General features: G+C 43.8%; 1 protein-coding gene across 1 annotated transcript in view; it reads right to left on the reverse strand.

Moving 5' to 3' along the window:
• Positions 1–27,408, reverse strand: part of HTR4 (5-hydroxytryptamine receptor 4) — a 258,458-nt gene that overhangs the window by 127,296 nt on the left and 103,754 nt on the right. The window contains exons 3-4 of the mRNA XM_019478656.2: positions 4,820–4,945; positions 1,607–1,807 (exon numbers count right to left, since the gene is read on the reverse strand). Coding sequence (XP_019334201.1) covers positions 1,607–1,807; positions 4,820–4,945 — 327 coding nt within the window. The remainder of the gene's footprint in view (positions 1–1,606; positions 1,808–4,819; positions 4,946–27,408) is intronic.

Consider the following 27,408-nt stretch of genomic DNA (forward strand, 5'->3'; position numbering starts at 1 on the left):
AAGTGGAAATTATAGTGCAACAGATGTAAAGTGGATGCAAGAGCTTCAGAGAGATGAATAAAGGAAAGAGCCATTTTCACTGGGGATTGTCACCGAGTTTTCAGGGGCTAACAGAATGCTTTCCATGTTCTCCAATCTGTATGACTCCACTGTATTAAATACAAGGCTGGAGGATTTAACTGGCTATCTTGGCAACTCTTTATCATTTCAATTTCCAGAGCTCAGTGCCTAATATCTACTTGATTGTTAATCAGATCAGGATGGAAACCTGCAAGCCTTCCTGAGGCAACAAGCTTCCCATTCACAAGCCAGCCAGCCAGAACTGCAAGGCAGCAGGAAGTATATTTAGATTATCTAAGTGTCCCCCTTGATTCAGTTAGATACAGTATTACTTTTCACTTGCAATGCTGAACTGTTGCATATGGTTTCTGTGTACTGTTAAATAACTAGTGTGCAACATGAACAGAATCCACAATTTTATTATCTTGCAAAGCTTGATCTTCATCTTTGGATGAAAGACATGTTATAAGTATTGCTTGTCGTCGTCGTCATCATCATCATCATTATTATTTGTAGCAATAATAAATTAACACAGTTCTTCCTTCCTTAAAACCAAGATTGGAAAATTTAAATATTGCTTTATTAATACAGCTAGCTGATTTTTTTTTTTCATCTAAACATTTTTTTCAATAAAAATGGCTTGCCAAACAAGAATACAAAATTCTAAGTTGAAAATGCCTGTTGTTGCAATGAAAAAGTCGTAACAAAAATTAAAACTTTTTGTAGAAAATGTTTGGCTTTCAGTAAAATTATTTGAATTTTCATTTCTGTTTTTTTCACAGGAAAGGCAAATGTTACAAGTGTTGAAATTTTATTTCACCCACAAAAATCTGAATTTGTTTAACTATCCCTACACATTATTCACTAAGGATGAAATGTGAACGTGAACAATGATGCTTTGGAACATCAGGCATTACAGACATTTTGTTGTGTGTTTTTTTTCCTTCCCACAATTTTGTAGTCAGTCATAGAACCATTTTAATGCAGCTACATGGCTGAAAATATTGGAAAGAGAAGTTTTGACTGTACTTTAAACACGTCAAGGGAACACTATTGCAGATATAAAGCCAGATACTAATTTTGTGTACCTTTGTCTTGTGAGGCCCCTGTGGTAAGGAAGGAAGTGGGGCAAGGGCAGGCACTGCTCAGCCTCCCCCTTGCCCCCGTAGCAATACTTCTACAATACAGACTACAAGTATCTCTTTCCTTTTAAAAATGCATAGACCCAGGGCTCTTGAGAGACACTGAGCCAAATTCAGCTGATGAACTCAATGAAACTGTTGAGTGAGGATCTAATTCATACATCTGATAGATATAATTTGCATTTTTCCACACCTCACTGCAGTGCTGAAGTGTCAATGTGTTCTAGTACCAGCTACAGGTTATCAGCTGCCCTGCTATACATCACATAGCATGTTCATGTATACCTTCCAGCTGAGACAAACTCCTTTGATATGCCACTTTCTCTACAAACTTAATGATATGGCATGTGACCGAAGAAACAGATGATTACAGCATTTGCCTTTACATATCTTTCTGTTCATACCTGTCTAATGCAATACAGCAGAGGTGAAGGATTGATGCTGTGGTGAGGAGGACATCTAGAGATGTTCGAACCAGGCAGAACATCTCTCCATAAATCCAGTTATTCTCAACCAGTTCAATAGCTCCAAATGGCATCACCAGCACTGAAACCAGCAGGTCCGCGAAGGCAAGTGAGACAATAAAATAGTTGGTCTTGATTTTCCTACAAGACAGAATATGAAAAGCTCACTGGGACAATCTCAAAGTAGGATACCCCATGTGTGGAGAGATCTGTTCTTTAAACGGTTGTCTAATCTGTCCTCTAATCCTAAAGCATCCTCTCTAATTTACTTCTCATTCTAAATAATCCATTTTAGTTATTTTTTTTTGTTTTGGGGGAGACGTATTTGCCATGTTTGCTATATAACTATGGAATAACTATGGAGGTACTTCTGCTCATGAAGATGCAACCAGGCATGCGCACACATACCATTTACCATTCTGCCCTTTCCAAACATTGACAGATAAGACTCTTTTAAACTCAGTGCATTTTTGGCACTTTCTAATAAAATAAATCACCATCATTTTTTGTTGTTTTCTTTGTACTCTGTAGCCTTTTCCATTGTTGTCTCCCCCTTTATAACATTAATAAAAGTATCAGGCCTGGGGCTGTTTCCATACAATCCTTAATCACTTACAAAAAATGAAAGCCAGCCAGCCTTTGCCTTCTAAGACCACAGCATCTTAGATGCAGCCTTTTCTCTTCCTCATCTTGCCGTAATGTGATTTCCTAAGGAGAGCAGGTTCTGCCAAGGAGTTTGTGGTTGTGTGGAAACCCTGCACCATTTGTATATGGCTGATAAAGTAGGAGCCAGTTGCAATAAGGTAACAGCATAAAAATCTTGGGCTTTCAGGGGAAGGGTGACAGTTTGTCCAGTAAAAGCCTCTGTAATAATGATGTTGAATGTTTGGACTACCAGCCAATGAATATTTGAATCTCTCTCATAAAGAAAGATAACAGCCATTCCAGGAGAATTTAAGGAAGGACAGAGAAGAGATTATTTATGCAACAGTCAAGACTTTTCTCAAGGCATCCAGTGCAATGCTTGTTCTTATTAAATGCTGATATGCCGGTATCAGGATGTGAGCTCTTTAAACTGGCAGTCAAAAAGTAAACTGCTAATCAGCAAGTCCCCCCAGCCATAATTCTGGAATGGAAAATGTTCAGCTAATCTATCCAGCCAGTGACTGTTTCTCTCTCTCTCTGATACAGCCTATAAATTACCTAATCTAATGAGTAGGGACCTACTGAATTTGCAATTTCACAGATTCCATGAAATCCAGGCAAAGCCCATGAAATCCATGGCAGGGGGGCTGATAGAATATAAAATGCTGGCCCCCCCAGAGGGAGCCAGCAGTCCTCCGGGCATTGCAACAGCCTGCCTGGGTAGGAAAGAGGGAAGGGGGGATGCCCACACAAAGGGCTGCCAGCAAGATAGCTGCTGTCCCCGCCCCTCACTGATGATGAGCTGTACAGCTGCCTGTCATGTGGCCCCACCCCTTTCCAATAATTGGTGGTGGGGGCGGAGCTACATGACAGACAGCTCATGGCCCATCAGTAGTGAGGGGCAGGCAGCCTTTGCAGGCAATCAGCAGCAAGGGGCAGAACTGCTGGGGCCCCTTGGCCAGAGTGTGGGAGACCCTCTGCTCTCTGCCTGCAAAATGACTGCTGGGCCCCTCATTTTGCACATGAAATCAGTGGGCAGCTGTCACAAATTAGGTAGGCCCGCGCTAATGAGATGTAAAGTCCAGACATGTAACTTGTATTCCTTTTGATTTTGTATATTGTTTTTTACTGTATCCTAAATTACTAGAAAATCAAAATGGTTTACTTACACTTAATCTCTACTTTTTATTACTTGTAGGTGAATTGTTAGTATTTTTTCCCCTCCTTTTTATTAAAGACTGTTAAAAAGGTTGCATGTCACAATTAGACTCACTGGCAGACCTCTAAGGAACCCCAGCAAGCACCAGTACAGGACAAGATAAGGCCGAGTTATCAGCAATCCTAGAATAACTAAGGAAATTAAGTACCTTAGGTATGGCCACTTAAGACTAAACAAGTATCTAAGATGATTTGCTTCTTAGTCAGGTTTTTCAAATTAATCAACATTTAAAGGACCCCTCCTTCATTCTGAACTTTGCTATGCCCCAAATTGAATTTGGGGTGTAGCAATATGTAAGTGCCTCAGTTTCCATACTTAGATTGGCTTTTTTGTGGCTGTCGGCACTTTCAAGCCACTTACAGCAAAGCTATTGTATGAACTTGCTGGTTTGTTCATCATGAAGATGACACAGCATATTTGTGTCCTGACCACAGGAAATATGAGCCCTCATTCAGCAAGGCACTATGTATGGAGTCTAATGACTATTTATGTGCCTGAAGGTAGGAACACACTTGGTACAGTCCTGGGACTGTTCATATGCTTAAAGTTAAGCACCATGCTAAATTATGAATGTATTGTGCTTGGACAATTACAATGTATCTTGTCAATTGAGGACAACCTTCCAGAAATCATTGAGAAAATATCTACATAGAAGCAAGATTCAAATTTCAGGATGATTCTTCTGAAAATAACTATACCAAAAAAAAAACCCTTGAAGAAGCATTTGAACTATAACTATTGTGATTTCTCCCTCGACATCCTAAGCTCATCTGATGCATGCAAGGGCCAGCATTGAGATCTGCAAGAGAGAAACCTTGCTAATCACTTTCTGCCCTTCACTGAGAAGAGCGACAATTAGGCTAGGTCAGTGCAACTGCTTAATGTGACAGACAGACTTGGGGCCCGACCTGTACGTTTTTCTGACATGTTTTGTTAAAAGGAGAACTGGAGTTGGAAAGGGAAGAAGCCTTACTGCTTCTCGAGAGCTCCCTTGTGTGTGGTTTTCTTCGAAGTGACTTATCTGTTCTTGACATCTGGAGTGCTAAAAATGTAGAAAATGGATAATAAAAGGATCATGCTTCTGTGGTATAAATCTAAATCCAGACATATTGAGAACAGTATAGAAGTTTGACTTTGCTGTGACCTGAACAGTTGCAGAGAAGAAAGGAGAAAGTTTTTTATTGTGCTTTGTGTTCCTAGAAATGCAGGGGAGAGGGGTGGAGAACCCACCTGACTTTGTAACATTTGTTCTAATGGAAAGGATTGAGTGGGATTTTGTGCTGACTTACCTGAGCTGCCTGTCTCTGCATACAGCCACCATCACCAGCAAGTTCCCCAGGATGGCCATGAGTATGACTGCTGAGATAAAAGTGAGCAGTGCAATCTTCTCTGCCACGTTGAATCTCTCACTGGAACTGGAAACCACAAACAGAATGTGCATCAGAGCAGAATGAAAGAAAATGAATGAATTTCCAGCTACAAACTTTCATCAAATAAAATCAGGCACATTATAATGCTCTCTAAGCACCATTTCTTCTAAAATTCATCTCTATACCAGTTTTCAGGGAGGTGCCAAAACCTCAATTTTGCACTTTGATTTTTTTTTTTTTTTGAGAAAAATTAATTTCTCACTCTGGGACAGATATAAACCATGTCTATTGTTCAGCAAATTTTTTTATATGTAAATGTTCATGTCTGCTCTTGTTGTCCATGGAGGTAGAGAAATTGGCATATATATACATAAGGAGTTAATTATGCATTTTGAACTTGAGACACCTAAACAGGACATATTATCAGAGGAAGCATGTCGTCACTTTCTGAAACTCAGGTCCTTTTAATTGGGGCTGGCTGAAAACTTTAATTTGGGTTGGGGCAGGTAGTAAACAGTGAACTTTCAAAACTGGAAAACGTTCAGCTTTTTTCAACATTTTCAAGGTTACCATCAAAAATTTTTAAATATTTTTAGAATGCTTTTTTTCTTTTCTCCTCCTTTCTTAACTGAATATAATAGAAGGAATGATGATTTCTTTTTCTACTTCTTGATCTTTTTCCAAAGCTGGCAAACCTTTTGAAAAGGTACAAAGTAAAGCAAGGAAAAAAGTGGAGATAAAAAAATTGAGAGGAGCAAGGTGACCTATCCTGTTCTGCCTAACTCTAAACATCATCACTTTTCTTGAACTTAGTGAGGGAGATGGGGAATGCAGAGAAAAGAAAAGGGAAAAACAGAATAAGATGATGAACATTTCAAAGTTTCAAATATTTGTAATTTTTTAAAAATATGCTGGGTATAATATTTTCAAAAAAAAGTTTTTTCTGAAGCCTGCAAAACAAAAACCACATAAACATTCTGTAGTTTTACTTGAAATTGTTGGGTGCTCTTCCTTTGAAAGGTGTCCCTCATTAGTTAACCATACCTAAAACACAAAACATCACCACCCAGTTGTGAAAAGCTTGGCATCCATCCCCAATATGTGTGGATGGGTGCGTTTATTCATAAGTTGGAAGTGTTTATAAACTTCTTCACAATGTTCGGTTTAAATTGTATCCCCTCCTACGTACAGAACAAGAATCTAGATTGCAGAATAGATTTTGTGAGAATTTTCAAATAATTAGAAAATCTGTTAGTTATTTTGAACCATATCTTTTCAAATACCTCTCTGATTTCTTTTTCTCCCCATACCAGGTAACTTTTTCTACTAAACAAATAGCAGATTTTGGAAATTAGCTAATTACCTCCTTTCCAGACTGTAGCAAAAGCTAAAACCTTAAGCTCCCTTTAAATTTGCCAATACTCGCTCAAACAGCATCTCTCAAACAACAGACTAACAACTCCCATCCTCACCAAGGCAACAAGGCCTTGCAAAAGACCCAAATGCCTGCTGTGTCCGCACATTAAAACAGGTCGCATCATCACTGGACCTAATAACAAAAAGGAGTACAGTCTCCAAAGTTCATTCACCTGCAAGTCTACCAGTGTCATATACACCATCAACTACAAACAGTACCCTTCTGCTGCCTACACCAGATACAGGACAATTTCTGTGTTTAAGAATGAATGAACACTGATCTGACACCAGCTGCAGAAAGACACAAAGCCTGCGGCAGAACACTTCAACCTCTTTGGACACTATCACTAACCACAGAACTGCTCTTCTCAGGCAAAAAAAATGTAGAAACCAATGTGAATGTCAGAACAAGAAATTGTCCACAAATTGAACTGTTAAGTATGGTTTAAACAAGGGTGATGGATTCTTATCTCATAGATTAGTTTTTCTGGCCCCCTTTGTTCTTCTGGGTTTGCTACTTGTTTATTTTTCTCTTAGCACTGCCCTCTTCCTCCCATTTCTCTCTCTGTCTCTCCCTCCCCTCCCTTGTCTTTTGCATTCTAATTTCTCTCTCCTTATCTTCTGCTTTCTGTGGTCCTTACACGGCATCAGACGAAGTTAAAAAAAAAAAAAAAAGTGTGCTTGATATATATGCCTTATTTAGTTAGTCTACGAAGTGCAGATCTAATCTGCCTTCTGACTGACTAAGACGGTTAACTACATTTCACTATTAATTCATAGATTCATAGATGTTAGGGTCGGAAGGGACCTCAATAGATCATCGAGTCCGACCACCTGCATAGGCAGGAAAGAGTGCTGGGTCTAGATGACCCCAGCTAGATGCATATCCAACCTCCTCTTGAAGACCCCCAGGGTAGGGGAGAGCACCACCTCCCTTGGGAGCCCGTTCCAGACCTTGGCCACTCGAACTGTGAAGAAGTTCTTCCTAATGTCCAGTCTAAATCTGCTCTCTGCTAGCTTGTGGCCATTATTTCTTGTAACCCCCAGGGGCGCCTTGGTGAATAAAACCTCACCAATTCCCTTCTGTGCCCCCGTGATGAACTTATAGGCAGCCACAAGGTCACTTCTCAACCTTCTCTTGCGGAGGCTGAAAAGGTCCAGGTTCTCTAGTCTCTCCTCGTAGAGCTTGGTCTGCAGGCCCTTAACCATACGAGTGGCCCTTCTCTGGACCCTCTCCAGGTTATCCGCATCCCTCTTGAAGTGTGGCGCCCAGAATTGCACTACCGCCTCCTTAGCTTTTATGGTCTCCGAGAGCTGCCTTAGGAGCCCCAAATCTAGTTCTTCCCCTTGGTGTGGGGGTCTGTAGCAGACCCCTACCACCAAATCCCTTTCTCCCTCTCCCACTGGGGGAGCTGTGGTCCCCCAGTGGGAGAGGGGAGGGAGGGGGGAATAAATCCTCTCCCTGCCCCCTTCGCCTCAGGGGTCTACACCGATGGGCATCTGGCCATGCCCCTGTCCCTGCTGCTAGAGCAGTGATTGTGGGGGGGCTGGACAACCCTGACAGGGGCTGCACCTCCCTGGCCAGGCAGACCATGGTTGGGATCCCCTGGGGGGGAGAGGGTAAAATAAAACCTCTCCCTTCCCCCTTTGTCTCAGGGGGCCATGCTGGGCCAGTGTCTGGTCACTCCCCTGCCCCAATCTAGCTACAAAGCAGAGGGGCAGGGCCAGCCCTGCTCTTTACAGCAGACAGCAGAGCCCAGGCCAGGGCTGCAGAGCCTGTTGGGATGCTGGGGGACTTTAATTTAACTTAAACTAGGAAGGGGTGTGGGACAGAATTTCCATCAACCACTTTGACCTCAATCCGTTAAATCTGATACTTCATTCAGCCAGGTTTATCTTAAACCAGTTTCAGCCACTTTGAAACTGGTTTATGTGCACTGAATTTCTGTTCTGTTACAGGTTCAAACCAGTTTCTCATCACTTAAACCAGTCTATGTGTAACTTCTGTCCCTGGCCAAATTGATTAAGTTTTCTGAGTAGAAATATTTACAAATGTGGCAGACTTACTGAATCAGCCTGGCATGTCCTGGGCTCGGAAAATCTTTGTTTTGGATTGGTGGAGCCCGTCCACCAATCAGGTAAGGGCTGGACAGAGCCAACCTTGCCTTGCCTGGAAGGGGGGGTGAGGAGCCTCCCGGGCCTGAGTGAAGCCTGCATTTTGCAGGTCCAGCAAGACTTTGGGGGGTGGAGCCTCTGAAGCAAATAAAAGGAGCCGTGGGCCCAGCACACAAGAGACATGTCGGGGGATGACGAAGGAAGAAGGGGCTTAGAAGAGCTGAGGAAGAGCTGCCCAGTGGGCAAAGCAGTGCCCAGAAGTACCCCCTCCTTGCCAAGACTGATGCCTCAGCCCCATCGGTGAATGAAGCAGTGCACGAGGCTCAGACCTTGGGGCTGGTTGCGGCAATCCAGGTCTGCATCCCCTGGCAGGGGGCCAGGGAGCAGTGCACGGGTCAGTGCATGGAGCCCAGGCCCTGGGAGCCACTCAAGGCGGCTCAGGTCTGCAACCCCAGCAGGCACCCAAGGAGTGTGGTGCAGAGATCACTGCATGGAGGGTCAAAATGCTGACCAGGATTCTGGGAGCTGTTTCAAGGCGGCTCAGGTCCCCAACTCCTGGGACACAGCCAGGCTGCCAACGTGGCAGCATCCCCCAGTGGGTCTAGGAGCTGATCAAGCCCCGATGTCACATGAGACAGCCTGGGCCTCCAACCCCTGCCATAAGGAGCGAGCCAAACAGTGCATGGGTTGGTGCACAGGGTCATGAGCAGGCCTCAGGATGGGAGAGAGCCCCAGGCAGTGGCCAGCCACCGTGCCAGGAGAAGTGCCCGTTCCACAAAGCCGGAGCAGCCCCACATCACCAGGGGGTTGTAAGTGTTGGAAGCAAGGGTGTCCCACAAGGGACCCTCGGGAGGGAGCCAGAACAGGCCCCTGTGAGGTAGGGGGTCCCGTCCCAGCCCACGAGGGGTTGGAGGGGCCTGGAGCATCATCCCATTTTCCCCTGGCAGAGCTGCAGCCAGGCTTCCCCTTATTGAATGGGGAGACTCTAGTGTAGTAGCACCTTCAACACCTGAAATGGTGAGTGGGCACCTCATATTTTTTCATTTGCGCTGTATATTTTGTCATTTGAGGTTTCACAGTTATATGAGTACAAGTGTATTTTATCTTTGATTTTCACTGCATACACTACAATGTTTTTTCATGGACTGTAAATAGTTTATTGTGTTTATCCCATTGACATGCTGTATTTACCTGTTTGCTTATACTTACTGATTCCAGATCTGTTACTTACCTGCGTGGGTTGAAACTCTATAGGAGGTATAAGTCATATATATAATATAGTCCTGTATCACTGAATATGTATGTGTATATAATTTTATTTTATTAATTAATAAACCTGTATATAGTTAAGCAGTTGGGTCCTGGCCTGACTCTTTGGGAACTGAGGAGAAACTGTGTGCAGTTGACAGTTCCCTACCACACCTGCTGACAAGCCCCTTCAATTTGGAGAAGGGAATACATACCCTGTGTATGCCTGGGCTACACAAATAAAGAAAGGCAAGAGAAGAAAAGACACCCAGACTTACATAAAGTTTTAATACTTTTGTGAAGCCAGTTAAGATAGGTACAAAAGCATGTGTAAAGATGGGGATGTGTCCAAATCAAGCCCATCTCATGTCTAGGTGTTGATCCAAAATACACAGCTTTTACTCTCAGAGAACATATGACAGTGTAAGCTTTTATCAGTGTAAATTTGCATGTTTTCATGCTGGGGGCTTCATAGTTTCACACTGAGTAGAAACTGCCTGTTTCCCAGTTATCTCCATGGTTTTCTGTAAAAGCTCCCTGCTAGCTGGTGGCCTCAGTCCCTTTAGAGATTACATTTTTGGGAGCTTATGGTGACATGACAGGTATACAGGTATGGGCTACCCCACAGGTAAAATGCCTGTGTATCTCTTATCACTATTAATGACTTCAACACAGATGGCAAAAGTGTGAATATTGCAGCCTTTTGCCCTAAGGAGTGATCTCTGGTGCTGACGTCAGTGAAACTTCTGCATCAGTAGTGACTAGCAAGCCATCACATTTGAGGGCCAAGTATAACCATGGTTTAGGTTCATCAGGAAAATATTGCCAATTATGGCCCCCAAAATGAAACTTTTCTCCAGCGAGAAAATAGCAAAGTCAAGGATGGCTTTTTTTTAGCAGCTGAAGAAACTAGCATTTAATTAGAAAGATTTGTCTGCGGAGCTTAGCAGAAATTCAGCAAGGGTAATTAAGTCTTAGAGAAGCACTGCCATGTTTGAGCAACCTATAACACTGGGCAGGATTTTGTTCCATTCAGACAGGTTGACAAGCTTCTGCTGTAGCACAATGTCAGTTTTGCATAGTTTCAGAACAGCTTTGCTTGTTGCTGCCTTGGGTCATTAGTTCTTGGGCAACTGTTAAAATTAGTGTGTTTTGGCTTTCAACTCTTTGCAATTATCCTGACATGGTCTTAATCAGTGGTTGCAGTTTGACTGACCTTCTCCATAAACACTTCCCCAGTATCCTTCCTGTGCTTCCCCCTCCTCCTTTCTTCTCTCCCGTTGTCCTTGCATTTGAGAGCATCTACAGCACAACAAATAGCCAATTCTCCACCCAGGCTCAGGAATATCACCTACAAATTCAAAGTCAGATAAATACTGCACTTGATAATGGCCAATCCATGGTCACTATATCCGATGGAGCTGCAGAAGGAAGCGTTAATAACAAAACTGATGATGGGGTCATGTAAACTCCTTGTTCCTTCCTCCTAGCTCCATAATCCCAAGTCATCAGACATTATGGGTCATCTGTCAAGTGGATCATCTATGAACAGTAGTAGTAAATAGATATTTTGGTTGCCAGCAAGGGAAAATTTCTTCCTCTCCTACCTCCCCCCTCCCTCCCAATCTCCACTACATCTGATTTAAAATACTTTCGTTACCACAGAAATACATTTTTCCCTGTCAGTTGAAGAAAATAAGATGCTGCTAATGATCATAGAATCATAGCAAATAGGGCTGGAAGAGTTCTTGAGAGGTCATCCCATCCATCCTTCTGCCACAAAACTGGATCAATGATAGCTAAAATTGTTATCAGTGCAATGCTGATTAATGATGACAAATCTGCACTGCTACACAAGCAATTAGGAGATGGACGAGATGAGTTGGTCCTTTTGTGTTATGAATGATACAAAACCGGGCAGGACCAGGTAATTTTCCTCTTTTAGAGAGGCACAGAATTCTCTCTTCCCATTGTTCTCGATACTTGTGCAGATGGCTGCTGCACAGCTGGGGAAGGTTATGCATCTGCCAAACTCAAGTATGTTGAGCAAAACTGCTTGTCGGGGTCCTTAGTCTCATTAATAATGTTCATCAGCAGAGGAAGACACCATGTAAATTAGGGGGAAAGCAAAAGACAACTTCAAAGGCAGGTCTCTCAGCCACAGGTTTGCTTGCTGGGAACACAGTAGGATTAAAAGCAACCAGAAACAATGGGGGTGCCATGATCAAAGGCACCTTGATTAGGGAGCTGTAATTGTGCCTGCCTGAACAGACTCTTCATAATAAACTAACATAGCTCAGTACCTGCATCTGTGAAACAAAATGTCAAATTATATTGAATACCTCCATACAAAAGATATTCCTTTTCCTCCTGAGAGTGGCTGTACATGCTATCATAGTAATGATGATGATGAAGGTTTAATGTATACACAGTGCTGTAATTATGCATGGTTAGATTTCATAGACATTAGGGCTGGAAGGGACCTCGAAGATCATCAAGTCCAGGCCCCTGCCTCAGGGGCAGGAAGTCAGCTAGGGTCAAAGGACCCCAACAAGATAAGCATCCAAGAGTTTCTTGAATAAGTCCAGAGTAGGTGCCTGCACTACATGTGGAGGGGGTCTATTCCAGGTCTTGGGGGCTCAGACAGTAAAGACATTTTTTCTTATGTCCAGCCTAAAATGGTCTTGTAGGAGTTTATGACTGTTGGTCTTTGTTTTTCCTTGGGGCAATCTGGTGAACAGACATTCTCCCAGATCCTGATGAACACCCCTTGTGTACTTATAGGAAGCTACCAGGTCCCCCCTGAGCCTACGCTTTTCCAGACTGAAGAGTCCCATGGCTCTCAGCCTCTCTTCATAAGGCCTATTCTCTTGCCCTCTGATCATGTGTGTGGCTCTCCTCTGGACTCTCTCAAGCTTCTCGACATCCTTCTTGAACTGTGGAGCCCAGAACTGGATGCAGTACTCCAGCTGCATCCTCACCAAGGCCGAGTACAGTAGGGGGATGACATCCTGAGATTTACCTGAGAACCATCTATAGATGCAAGCCAGGGTTTTGTTTGCTTTACCAGCTGTAACATCACATTGGTGGCTCATGTTCATCTTGTGGTCAATCATGACCCCCCAGTCTCTTTCAGCAGTGGTGCTAGCAAGCGTAGCACTGCCAAGCCTTTAAGTATGCTGCAGGGAGGGGTTTTCTAAGGTACCTTGTACCTTGTATTTATCTGTATTGAATGTCATCAGGTTTATGTCCGCCCATTTACTAAGCTTATCCAAGTCAGCCTGGATCACTAGCCTGTCCTCAGGTGTGGATGTTATGCCCCAAAGTTTAGTGTCATTGGCAAACTTAGCCAGTGCACTTCTGACACCAATGTCCACATTGTTGATAAAGATGTTGAAAAGAACTGGTCCAAGGACAGAGCCTTGGGGGACCCACTGGTTACAGAGTGCCATAATGACTCGCTACCATTGACCACTACTCTCTGGGTCTGACCTCAGAGCGAATTTCCCAGCTATCGGACTGTGGTGTAGCCAAGGTCACAGTTGGCCAATTTTTCCATGAGAAGGTCATGGGACACCAGACCAAAGGCTTTTTTAAAGTCCAGGTATATGAGATCAATCTTTTCTCCCTTGTCCAGGTGATACGTCACCTGGTCATAGAAGGAGATGAGATTGGTCAGGCAAGACCTACCCGTGACAAAGTGCTGGCTACCAGAGACCCGTGCTGGCTATCCCTCAGGATATTGCCCTCAGCCAGCTTGTCCAGAAGGGTCTCCTTGATAATATTCTTGAGAATCTTACCAGGGATTGAAGTCAAGTTGATTGGCCTGTAACTTCAGGATGGACAGCAGTTACTTAGTTTGCATTTGCATCTGCATTTTGAGTTTTGCTCTGGAATGATGAAGAAGGTTGTATAAGCTAATGCGCAGAAAACGGAGGGAGATTCAAGAGGAACCCCATAGAGACAGAAGACATTGCACTGATTACCATGGTGAGACTGGGCATCATTTTTTTGGGATACTGATGTCTCAGAAGACTGTTAGTATGGAGTGGCTGGAGTCATCTGAAACAACACGTTCCCTCACAATATGAGCGCTCTGGAATGGCGGGACTTGATGGTGGCCACTTGCTGTCTTCCAGGAGTAAGCCCTGTGATTTTTGAGTCCATTTGTTAAGAAAGCTCAGTGTCTCATGCATTTTGGGTTTAGCTTTTGGGGCCAATAGTTTCATTACCCAAATGGAAAGCAACTGTGACAAGAGACTTACGACCAGGGACCCTGAAAAAAAAAAAAAGAAGCAAATTCTCTGATAGCAAAGACTTCAAAATCCAGGATTAAAGTGAAAGCCTCCCGGCCCTGCTGGCACCTCACACTCCCCCTGCCTACTCACTACCCCCCCCCCCCAATGGGTTTCTCTGCTAAAATAAGAAATTATCTGTTATTTCCTCCGGTAAAAGGGGAAATCTGTGTTTTACTCCGTTTTTTCATGGGAAACAGGAATCCACGATCCCTACTTATGACTACACCTGGTTGTTTAGGCAGTTTGGGCCAATCCCATGGAAGGATTTAAAGACAAGACCTGAAACCTTTAATTTGACCTATTGCCCAACACAGCAGAGACTCACATATGAGATGATGAGCTTGTGGAGGACTGTTAACTGTAGCTGCTGTGTTCATAACCAGTTATAGCTAACATAGGAGCAGCAGTTTTGCACCCGCATACTGAAAACCACATTAATTAAGCCTGAATGTAACAAATGCTTTGATCATTAAGGGTGAATTCCCAACACCACTGCAGTCAATGGAAGTTGTGCCACCTACTACAACAGGGTTCAAAATTCACCTGAAGTCTAAATCCAACAATCAGAAGCAGTCCTAACTATTTGGGAACCCAGAGACAGTGAGGAATCAAGCAGCCAATGAGCCTATGGGCTTTCTTAGCAATCAGAAAGCAGATGCTCTATGTGGAAGGTGATAGTCTACCAATGACAGGTTCTTCAAAATTCTTCCCTCCCCTCCTTAGCAGTTTGCATCAGTCTTTCCAAGATTTGTTTTTAGCCAACTGCTCTTTATCTGGTTGCAGACCTCAGTCATGCATACACATTTGTTTGCATGCTGGCACATATACAATCACAATAATTTTGGAACCATCTGGAAGAACCTGAGCAATTTCTGGAAAGAGCTTATTCCCTCGTTATGACTTGCTTAAGCTTCCCAAGGGCTTAAACGGAACTGTTTTACTGAAAATATTGTATAAATGTTTATCTATATGTTTCTGTACATTTTCCTTTTGAATATTTGCTAATTATGCAACTGCTGTAATTCAGAGCTCTTAATAATGGAAGAAGTGGATATTGATAGAAATTTAAATCAACGGTTAGCATGACATCTTTGATGCAATCCGAATGTTTTGCCTCCTGAGCATGCCTCCTTGGTTAATGAAACCGAGATTGATGGGTTTGCTATTATCCAAGAATGAGATTCAGACAAAATGATTATTGGTTAGTAAGAATATAGAAATTACTTAAAGAAATGGATGAAATGTTCATGTGGAATGAATATATAAAATCCTACATATAAAAAGAAACTAAGACAGGTTTTACAAATACACTGAAAAAGCTGTTATATCTAGTCATTAATGTTTTTAAAAATCATGTATAATTACTTCTCAAGCACTGTTCCTATTTTCCTACAAACACTGAATTTTCTAAATTACTCTAAGTGCTTTTGAACATTTTATATTGCAATTAGAATATATGGCTTCATCATGTTGGTAGGACAGATATATTTGCAGGAGTTTTTCTCCACTGCCTTTCATTAAACATGATATGCCATGGGCTCCCTGCTGTTATAATGGATCAGAAATGAAAGATTAAAGCCTTTTATAAAAATTCTGGCACTGATACTGTTAGTGCAAACCTCTCCCACCTCCTCTGTTGTGCACAGGACTCAATAGGTGCATCCCCACGAGCGAGAACATTCATTTCCCCAGAGACGAACAGCAGCAGCACAATATGCCGCACACCTGTGCATGTGTACTCTGGCATGCTGTACATTACCCAGGGTGGGGTAGAGGAGACTGGGGCCAACACCTGGGCTGCCCCAGCAGCCTTACCTGGGGGCCTCCAGGAGCCACAGCCATGGCAATCCAGCAGCTAGGAACCTGGCCAGCAGCTGGAGTGTGGCTCAGGCTGACCAGGCTCCAGTTTTGGGCAGCACATGCCACCACCATGTACACTTACACTAACCCACATTTTAGGCATGGGTTTTTTTACACCAGGATCTCCCAGTGTCAAAAAGCACCCTCCCCCACCCCCCTGCCAGCACTGCAAATTAGCAGTGCAGGGAATGCCTGCATGTGCAGCACACGTGGTGTGTGGCTCTGCAGATGGGTGTGTGGTGCCACACACAGCACGTGTGCGCTCATCTGAATATGCCCAATGGGGCTACTTCTGGCAGACCTTGTAATGACTCTCCTTTGATACTGGGGTCTATCAGCATGACATCACCAGCATGTTAGGCTGTGATTGGTTTAGTTTTTAAATGGAAAAGAAACTCACCAAGAAGCTAAAAAGCTTTTTCAGCTCAGTGAGAGTGAGCTATTATGAAATAATTACGGGTACACATTTGATTTTAGGCTCGGACAAGATGAAAGATGAAATTCATGTGATTTACGTAGACATAAGAGAAGAGAGAATGATAATAGAGGCTCTACAGGATTCATATTTCTGTCATAATACAGTCTAGCAGAGAAAGAGGAGAACTAGAAGGCAAGACAGGCTATTTCAAAAAGAAGAGGAAATAATTTGAATAGAGCAGGAGAAATTATTATGGATCATGGATATTAACAAATATTATAGCCAGAACAGGTAACCCTTGTTGAAGATGATAAAGTTAGGATTGTATCTTGGACAACTGACCAGTGAAGATGGTTCTTATCAACTTCACAAAGGTTAAAGCTTGAGAAGAAAATGTGGAACTGTTTTTAGGGTTTGTTTGTTTGTTTTTTTAATGATCCTTGATTTCACAATCAGCTGGCGTGTCTACACAAGATATTTACTGCAGAGCTGCCTAATTAGCTCTGCAGTAAATGTCTCAGCATCTACATGTGTGGCACTAGGAAACTAATAAACTGTACAGCAGGGTAGTACATATAAATACAAATACTATGCTGCTGAGGAGTTTTTAGTGCACAGTAACACACGTGTGGGCGCTGACCCAGCTGGCTGTGGCACAAGGTGCTTCAGTGTGAGAACTGCCTGCCAGCTAGCCCTGCAATGAAGTACCCTCGTGCCACAGCCAGTCCCCTCCACAGCATATTGAGCCAGGCAGGAGCAGCCCCAGGCTGGAAGACTAATCCCCGGGGCCCCCTGCCAGCTGGGACTGCTCCATCCCAGCACAACGGGGTGTAGTCCTGGGTGCATGTTCAAATGGCATGCCCAGGAGCAATAAGCTCTGATGCAATAAGCAGCGTAGTTTATTGCTGTACAGATAACCCTCACCATTCATGGGGGAAACGTTCCTGTGAAATCCACAAATAGGACGCTGTGTTCATGAACACAGTGCCCCCGGCAGCTAGGGGTGGAAGGGCACAGCTCCAGTGGCAATGGCAGGAGCGCAGCAGGAGCACAGCAGCAGCAAGCACGGAGCTCCAGTAAGTGTTTAAAGTGTATTTAAAATGCAGATTCAGCATTCGCAAATATTTGAAACCGCAAATGCTGAACCTGCGAATACCAAGGGTTTTCTGTACGTTAATTATGTGTAGCTGCACTCAGTAACTGTTGGTGTAACTTAAGTCACTTCACTGAGGTATCTAACTACTAACACATACACAAATTGTTTGCCCTGACTATTATTTCCAGGTATAAAATTGGAGGTTGAATGGGAGATGTTTAAAAAAAAAAATGTGGGTGGCATTGTCCCTTACACTTGAGCCTAATCACCTTTCTATCAGTATAGAAACATTAATTGAGGAGCGTTTATCTGACCTATATTATTATATAATTATATTATAAAATCCTGTTTCCTTCTCACCCTAACATGCATTACTTAGAAGTCAGCCCTAATGGAACACCATAGCTTCTTTTTTTTCTTTGTCTTCAAGAGTTATACTCGGAACCGTTCTGCTTGTGCAGATGGCAAGGCTGCAGCTAGTGATTTAAAACCAATTATTTAACTTCTGTTTTGGAAACAGATATGGATTAACTGAATTATTGACAAGGCACAAATAAATGGGTTTACATGAAGGTGGCCGTTCAAATTAAATCTTGGGAGACTTCCAATGGTTGGTTGGCTTCCATGGAATGACATTTGCTGTGGAAATGGGTCTAAAAAAACCATCATATTATAGTGACCAATAACAGATAAAGCAAGAACAAAGGTCTCTGTCTGAATGGCAACTGCAGATGCTGGGGGGACCTAGCCATTTCAGAAGTGCTAGATCCCCATTCCAAGGGCCTATGTGAAATGAGTGGGTAGATCCTAGCCCAACTGCTGTCAGACCAAGTCAAAGCTAAGAACTCTGATGCTCTATACTGGTTGTACCTACCAATGTAGAGATGTGCAACGTCTCTGATACTATGTGCAAGCTTTACCTACCGACTCAGGATGAGCTGGACAAAAGGCTAAGATGTTTTATAAGATCAAAGTTTTTAAATAGCAGGTGATACTGGTTAGAATCAATTACCAAAAGAAAAAAAGACAGCAGACTAGTTAAATGCTTTTAAAATTGTTCTGTGTGGGAAGTATAGTCAGTCAAGTATGTGCTAATAACACTCTTTCCATTTAGGCATCAAATGCATACAGGAGCTGCCGGCATCTTGTGGGGCCCTAGGTAGGAAATTGCCACATGAGCATATCAGAGTAACTTACAGGGGGGAAAGTTAACATTGGCAGTGGTCCGAGATCCACTCTCTCCAGCTCTCAGCTTTTAGAATGCTGCTTCAAGGCATCACAGAAATGTAGAGAGACTTGGCTCCTATAAATCACCGTGACTTCATCGTAGGCAACAGACTTACTCATTTTGACAGCAGTGGACCCAGCTCCTGAATCATGAGTTGCATTTGGGAATGGATTCTGAACAGCGTGACTTTCTGTCATAATTTCCATTGTACATATGGGCATCTGAGGCACCAAGGGCATTTATCCCAAGTCAGACAGGTAAGCCGTGACAGAGGTAAGAAGTAAACTCGGAACTCAGAGTCCCAGTTCACTGCCTGAGCTTTGAGGTTGTACTCTCTGTCACAAATGTTCATATTTGGACTTCAGGGTCTGGGGCAGCCTTCCCTCTGCTTATTATAGCAATTGTGCCTCCATTTTATACCAATCCAGATATAATATGACATAATCTGTGCTTTATGGTCCCTGGAAATGTTGACACCACAAGATGTTGGGGAGCCTGATAATTTAACCAAGTTCAAAAAAAGGCTGGACAAATTTATGGAGGACAGGTCCATTGGTAAATATTAAACATGTTAACTAGGTGTGCAGCCTCCAAATTAAAACTTCCAGGACCTCTGAATGCTGGAAGTTGTAGGGCAATGACTCGTAACCATGATGCCCCAGCACCCTGTTGTGGCTTGAGATGCTTGCAAGCGTGATGCAGGATGCCACTGTTCAGCATACAAACACCTACACATGATTCACAAGATAAATCCAGAGGTTTCAAAATATGGCATCAAAAACATGATGACCTATTATGTGGTCTTTCTGAGTTCTCTGAAAAAGAAGAATTGCTCTAATATTTTTCTGCAGTCAAAAAGTGAATGAAACATAAGAGCTAGCATTTTTTTAGGTTTGTTGTAGAGGGAGAGGGGCAGAGAACGAGGCATCTAGATAGACTCTATATAAATACTCTTTTCCTTAGTATCCACTATTCGCCACTGTGAGAGATACTGGTTTAGATGGACCTGTGGCCAACCCCATATGGCATTTTTATGTTGAATTTTACCCAGAATATAGCAAAAAATCATTTTAGGAAATTGACACGTGGTTCATTAACTACATCTCCTGCTTTATTTGGTATACGTTGTTAAAGTAGTATAGGAGTACCGTTGCACTAAGCAACATGAACATAAAGTATGAACATAGAGAAGAGACTATTGTTATTTAGTACCATGCTTCACAAGGTACTTTCAGGGTCAACATTTTCAAACGTGGGTGCTATATATTCTTCTTTATGCTAAGTGTCCTTCTGTAGGCTTCTAAATAAAAGTGACTTAATTTTCAGGTGTACTGAGCTCTCATAGTTCCTACTGATTTTAGTAGGATTTTTGAGAGGTTGGCATCCATAAAAAATCAAACTACTTTTATTTAAGAGTCTGAATCAAAATTAGGCACCTAACCTATGGGCACCCAAGTGAAAATTTGTTCCAAGCGGCTTCCCATCTGACTGTACATTGTGTTGTTCATTTCATAGATTTTCATAGACATTAGGGCTGGAAGGGACCTCGGAAGATCATCGAGTCCAGCCCCCCGCCCAAAGGGCAGGAAGTCAGCTGGGGTCATAGGATCCCAGCAAGATAAGCATCCAGTTTCATCTTGAAGGTGTTCAATGAAGGCGCTTGAACAACCTCCGGTGGCAGGCTGTTCCAGACCTTGGGGGCTCGGACAGTAAAGAAATTCTTCCTTATGTCCAGCCTGAAACGATCTTGTAGTAGTTTGTGACCATTCGACCTCGTCATCCCTTGGGGCGCTTTGGTGAACAAACGTTCCCCCAGATACTGGTGGTCACCCCGATAAACTTGTAGGTGGCCATCAGATCACCTCTGAGCCTGCGCTTTTCCAGGCTAAAGAGCCCCAGGGCTCTCAGCCTGTCATCGTAGGGTCTGCTTCCCTGACCTCTGATCATGCGCGTGGCTCTTCTCTGGACTCTCTCAAGCTTCTCCACATCCTTTTTGAATTGTGGAGCCCAAAACTGGACACAGTACTCCAGCTGCGGCCTCACTAAGGCCGAGTACAAGGGGAGAATGACGTCCCGGGATTTGCTTGAGAAGCATCTATGGACGCAAGCCAGCATTTTGGTCGCTTTACTAGCCGCAGCATCGCATTGCAGGCTCATGTTCATCTTGTGGTCAATGATGACCCCCAAGTCTCTTTCTTCCATAGTGCTAGCCAACATAGCACTGCCGAGCCTATAAGGATGCTGCGGGTTTTTTTTCCCCAAGGTGGAGAACCTTGCATTTATCGGCGTTGAACACCATCAGATTCTCATCCGCCCACTTGCTGAGCCTGTCCAGGTCAGCCTGGATCATCCACCTGTCTTCTGGTGTGGATGCTTTGCCCCAAAGTTTGGTGTCATCGGTGAACTTGGCCAGTCCGCTTCTGACTCCAGTGTCCACATCATTAATGAAGATGTTGAACAGTATGGGTCCAAGGACAGAGCCCTGGGGGACCCCACTGGTCACAGGACACCACGATGAGTGACTTCCATCAATTACTACCCTCTGGGTCCGACCCCGGAGACAATTTTCCAGCCAGTGGATCGTGGAGGACCCAAGGCGACAATTGGCCAGTTTCTCCAAGAGACGATCATGGGACACCAGATCGAAGGCTTTTTTGAAGTCAAGATATATGACATCAATCTCATCTGCCTTGTCCAGGTGATAGGTCACCTGGTCGTAGAAGGAAATGAGATTGGTCAAGCAAGACCTACCCGCAACAAACCCGTGCTGGCTATCCCTTAAGATGTTGGCGTCGGCCAGTCCATTAAGGATCGCCTCCTTAATAAACTTTTCTAAGATCTTCCCCGGGATAGAAGTCAGGCTGATGGGCCTATAGTTATTCAGATCCACTTTCCTCCCTTTCTTGAAGATAGGCACCACGTTGTCCTTCTTCCAGTCTTCGGGCACTACACCAGAGCGCCAAGAATTTTCAAAGATCTGCGCTAGAGGCTGGGCTATGATGCTCACCAGCTCCTTGAGTACCCTGGGGTGAAGATTGTCAGGGCCGGCTGACTTGAAGGTATCCAGCTTCTCAAGATGTTCCTTCACAAAGTCAGCATTAATGGAGGGCAGGGGATCACCCTCACCCGGGCTTCCCGGCCCAGTAGCGGGCATGGGCGTCCCATGGGGCTGATGAAAGACCGACGCAAAGTACCTATTTAATAGGTTGGCTTTTTCCTGGGCGTCAGTTGTCAGTTGCCCCATCTGGTTCAGCAGGGGTCCAACGTTGCCCCTGCTTTTCCTCCGTCTCCCCACATATCTGAAAAAGGACTTTTTATTGTCCTTGATGCTCAAAGCTAGCTGGAGTTCAGTTGCAGCCTTGGCTTTCCTGGTCTGCTCCCTACAGGACCGGACCAGTGCAGAATAATCCTCCTTGGAGGTGACTCCCATCCTCCATCCTTTGTAGGCCTTTCTTTTTAGCCTCAGGAGGTCTGCTAGGTCCCTGGAGAGCCAGGGGGGCTGCTGTGCCCTCTTGCTGCCTTTCCTCCGAGATGGAATAGACTTAGTTTGTGCATTGAGGATCGCTCCCTTGAGGAGCAACCACTCTTCTTGAACTCCCCTCTCCCTGTGGTCACAGTCCCTTAGGGCCTCACTGACAAGCCTCCTGAGCTTGTCAAAGTCGGCTTTCCTGAAGTCAAGGACTTCCGTGTTGCTGACTGACTTGCCAGCTTTTCGGCGGATGGTGAAGGTGATCAGCTCGTGGTCTCTGTCACCCAGCTTCCCATCGATCACTAGGTCACCGACTAGGTCATCCCCAGTAGCCAGCACCAGGTCGAGCAGCACTTTGCCTCTCGTTGGCCCATAGACTTCTTGAGTCAGGTAGAGGTCATCCACACATGAGAGGAAGCTCTGCGACCGCTCAGATTTTGCTGAGCGATCCTCCCACGAGATGTCTGGGTAATTGAAGTCACCCATGACAACCATGGTCCTGGAGCAAGCTGCCTCAGCCAGTTCCTAGGCAAACTCCTGGTCAAGCTCAGGACTTTGGGTGGGAGGTCTGTAATAGACTCCCACCATTGTGTCCCCTGTGCCGTGTTCCCCACGGATTTTAACCCAGAGGGTCTCCAGCCGTCCACCCTGGTCGCCAATATCAGCTTGCAGGGACGCATAGCTTTCCTTAACATAGAGAGCTACACCCCCGCCCCTTTTCTCTACACGATCCCTCCTGTACAGGGTATAGCCATCTATCCCTGTGGTCCAGTCATGGGTGGAGTCCCACCAGGTCTCCGTGATCCCTATGACATCGTAATTGTTTGCACTGAGCAGGAGGATGAGCTCCTCCTGCTTATTCCCCAAGCTCCTGGCATTAGTGTACAGGCAGGCAAGTGCCCCCTGGGGGGGCTCCTTCCTTGCCCACAGATTTTACCAGGGCTGGGGCTGGGGTGGGCTCCCTTGAGTGCCGTGATCCGCTGACTTTGCAAGGATTGCTCAGCGGGCCTGCAATGGCGGTAGTCCCCCCGTCCCCCAGCGGGCTTAGTTTAAAGCCCAGTGGAGCAGGTCAGCCGGTCTGGCTGAGAAGAGCCTCCTCCCTAGGGGAGAGAGGTGGAGACCATCTCTTCCCAGCAGCTCGCTGCCTCTCTGGCCAAAGAGCGGGCTGTGGTCATGAAAGCCAAAGCCTTCCTGACGACACCAGCGCCGCAGTCTTTGGTTGACCACATAGATCCTCCTGTCCATACATTATTTGTATGCACTGCAAAGTGCACCAGTAGTGGCTGTAATTCTTTATTACAGTAAAACCATCTCTTTGCTTTATAAGTACTGCATAAAGCAGAAGATCAAACATCCCTTTAATCAGAAATATCTTGTTCCATACCTAACCACTTCAGAAATAAGTGCTTGATAGCTACCATGCTATATATTTCATTTTAATAAAGCAGATGATGAAAGAAACAAAGCAATAAACCCCCAAAAGAACCTTCCATCAGAATAATGTGATTGTTCTCTACATTCAAAGTAAGCGGCTCCTGCTCATCCTATGTCAGCCTTAAACACAACAGCCTCTGTATTATCATGATAAATATGATGTAGCTAGGCTAACTAGATCAGATTTAATCAACCAGATTATTTTCCTAGTAGTATCCCCATTAATTGTCATTTATATCAGGTCCGTAGCCCAGCAATGTACAAGCCAAAGTATGGCCAGTGGTTCAAATCAAGAATGATGGTAAGTCCCTGGGTTCCAGATTCTGCCGTCAGTTACAGTAAATCCAGGGTAACTTCATTTGTACCAAGATAATTCACATCATTGTAATAGCACTTTTTAATAGATAGATAGATACACAGACCTACAAACACCCTGATCCCTTGTTTATCTAAATAATACAGGGATATTAAAGTAATTGAAACTGTTTGATACAATCAGTGTTATAATCTCATTTGGATACTATTATCAAGATTCAGATGCATGAGAAGTGAGAAACACGCTGACTGAATGATGTACATCTGCATGAAACTGTGTACTATGTAATTATATCCTGTTGCATCTAAGTGCAATACCATGACCTACTGAGGCATGGCAAGCGCTGAGTATAGGCTTTTTTGTACCTACTGAACTGCTACTTTGTGGTCCCTGAATTTAGGCTTAGGTACAAAGTTTGCATAATTTAAATGAAATGATTGTGTTAGAATACCAGTACTTATCCACAGACAAACTTCTGTGCCCAGATCTCTTAGATGCCAGTATAGTTTTTATATTTTAATTTCCGTTAACAAGCTATTTTTGCTGGGGGCACAAAATAAAAGTGCATGTTTTATAGTGCAGTTCAAGTAACTTTATATGGTTCTTTAAAAGATTTGCAAGCTGGCCAGATCTTCGGGCTCAACAGGTAGTGATCAATGGCTCAATGTGTAGTTGGCAGCCTGTATCAAGTGGAGTGCCCCAAGGGTCAGTCTGGGGCCTGGATTTGTTCAATATCTTCATTAATGATCTGGAAGATGGGATGGATTGCACCCTCAGCAAGTTGACAGATGATACCAAGCTGAGGGGTGGGGGTGTAGATGCACTGGAGGACAGGGCTAGGATTCAGAAATCTCATGGGCCAAAAGAAATCTCATGGGGTTCAACAAGGACAAGTGCAAAATCCTGCACTTAGGACAGAAGAATCCCATGCTACCGCTACAGGCTTGGGACCAACTATCTAAGCAGCAGCTCTGCAGGAAAGGGCTTGGGGGTTACAGTGCACAATAAGTAGATATAAGTCAACACTGCTCTTATTGCCAAGAAGGCTAACAGCATACTGGGCTGCATCAGTAGGTGTGTTGCCAGCATATGAAGGGAAGTGATTACTCCCCTCCATGCAGCACTGACAAAGCCACATCTGGAGTACTGTGTCCAATTTTGGGCCCCCCACTACTGAAAGGATGCGGACAAGTTGGAGACAGCAGGCACAGCTGGTGAACTCAGACTGGTGGGGCAGTGGAGCATCCCACGGGGGGGGGGTGGAGTTCCACCGTCCCACCAGTCTGAGTTCACCAGCCGCAGTGAACAGTGGGAGACAGTCCAGAGAGCAATGAAAATGGTTCAGGGGCTGGGGCATACGATTTCTGAGGAGAGGCTGAGGGAACTGGGCTTATTCAGTTTGCATGAGAGAAGCCTGAGGGGGGATTTGATAGCAGCCTTTTACTACCTGAAGGGGGGTTTGAAAGGATGGCATTAGACTGTTCTGTGATGCAGATGGCAAAGCAAGGAGCAATGGTCTTGAGTTGCAGCAAGGGGAGTTTAGGTTGGATATTAGGAATAACTTTCTCCCTAGGAGCACTGGAATGGGTTACCCAGAGAGGTGTTGGAATCTCATTCTTAGAGGGCTTTGAGCCCCACCTTCACAAAGGCCTGGCTGGAATGATCTAGTCAGGGATGGTCCTGCTTTGAGCTGGGGGTTGGACTAGATAACCTCTACAATGCAGAAAGCAGGTTAATAGCAGATATCAATGTGTGAGAGAGCTATATTAAAATTAGAGCAGGTTAGGAAAAAATCCAGAGAAACATTTCAGTGGAGTTTGCCCATTTGGTAGAATCAAAGTGTTCTGGAGAGAGAGTTTTGAAGGAGCCCTGCTAACTTATTCACTCGGGGAATTGCTGGGGAACCTGGATTTCCAACTGAACTGTGTGAGAGAGACAATTCCATCCCTGGTTCCAATGCTTTTTGAAATGTTGAGGTTGTAGAATAAAAACCAAATTTCAAAATTCTTTGTGAAACAAAATTAGCTCCTACCTTGCCCACCCCAACTCTGACTTAAATATTTGGCAAGAATGTTGGAATGAATCCCTCTGTTGTGACTTACCACTGGTCAAACAATTCAGTGACATGAACAAAAAGCACAGTAGTGCTGGTTTCTTATTTTTCCTGTTCTGACTGATGCACCTGCACTATATTTGGGCATGTGATTCCTATTTGTCTAAATCATCGATATGTAGCTCATATAACAGTATCGCCTTCCTTTATTTTGGAGTACATCCTGGAGCATTATAATGAACATCAATGTATGCCACTGAGCTGAAAAAGCTCTTTAGCTTCTTTGGTGAGTTTGTTTTCCATTTAAAAACTAAACCACTCAAGTGTAGCTATTTATGAGAACACAATATTAGCAATTCTTTTTATCTGCCTTGCAACACCAAAGTCTTGTTTTCATTTCACAGCAAACCTTTTTTAAGCCTCTTTGTTATACAAATCTTTCAGTTGTACTATTAAAAATTTAAAATAAGAAACATTAATGTTACAATTATATCCTTCAAGAAATAGTTACAACTAGGATTTCTAAAGGACAGTAGTCCAGACGAAGAATGGAGAAGTCTGTGCGTCAACTTGATTATTAAGAGATCTGTGCTGTGTACACTACCAATTTCAAAACTAGAAACTGTAGGTCAACTGAAAATGTCAGCTGTCCAGCTCCTAATGTCTACTGGACCTTCTCCCAGTTTTGAGAGTGGAGGGCAATAAACGAGTTTCTCACCATCACAGCTGCTAATGGAAGACTTGGCAGACACAGGATAACATATTCAATTCAAGAATGCATTTTAGTTGGGACATCCCACATAAAACCATTAACATGGTCCTTATCCATGTGGGAATTGTTTTACAACTCAAGGCAAGGGCAATTAAGTGCATCTTCCTGCCAATGGAGATCAGTTGGGACAGTATAGCCAATTGGGTCTTACAACTCATACTGCATGGCTAGGATTTGTATGTTTAGCTGCTGAGGTGCATGCAGTCCATTAATCAAACTTGGACTCACTGACTTCCCAGTGGATACAGAAATCTCTTAACCCCTCAGAAAATGTGCCTCTACTCCAGGAATGTTCTTTGCACATCAGCTACTCATGTATTTTCACAATTAGGAGTGAAGGAAAGAGGGCAAAAATTTTGGTTGTGAGGTTGAGGACCTCAGCTATCCATCTATTTTTAAAAAATTCTCTGTTTGTCCCTAAAGAGGAGAGCTGGCACTATAATTCCAGGTACAGCAAAGGGTAAAAGTGTATGCATTTATCAATATTTTGGGTCTTTATGGTTGAATTGAACTCTACTGTTTGTCCTTGCACAGCAACAAGACAAAAATTCTGAAACTAGGGAACACAGTACCAGGCTCCATCATTTTATTTAAAATTTCTTCCTCTTTTCCCCAAGTGCTTGGTCATTCTGAGGGCTCTAAGCCAGCCTCATCAGAGATATATTTTTCAATTTAAATAAACAAGACAAGATACCAACCTCAGCAACCAATCAGGCAATTGATCATAAGTGTGAATGAAGCAATGAGGACTACTTTTGAGATCCAGTATTCCTGCTCAGTGTTTT

This window comes from Alligator mississippiensis, chromosome 9, assembly GCF_030867095.1.
Source record: "Alligator mississippiensis isolate rAllMis1 chromosome 9, rAllMis1, whole genome shotgun sequence".
NCBI classification, from domain to species: Eukaryota; Metazoa; Chordata; order Crocodylia; family Alligatoridae; genus Alligator; species Alligator mississippiensis.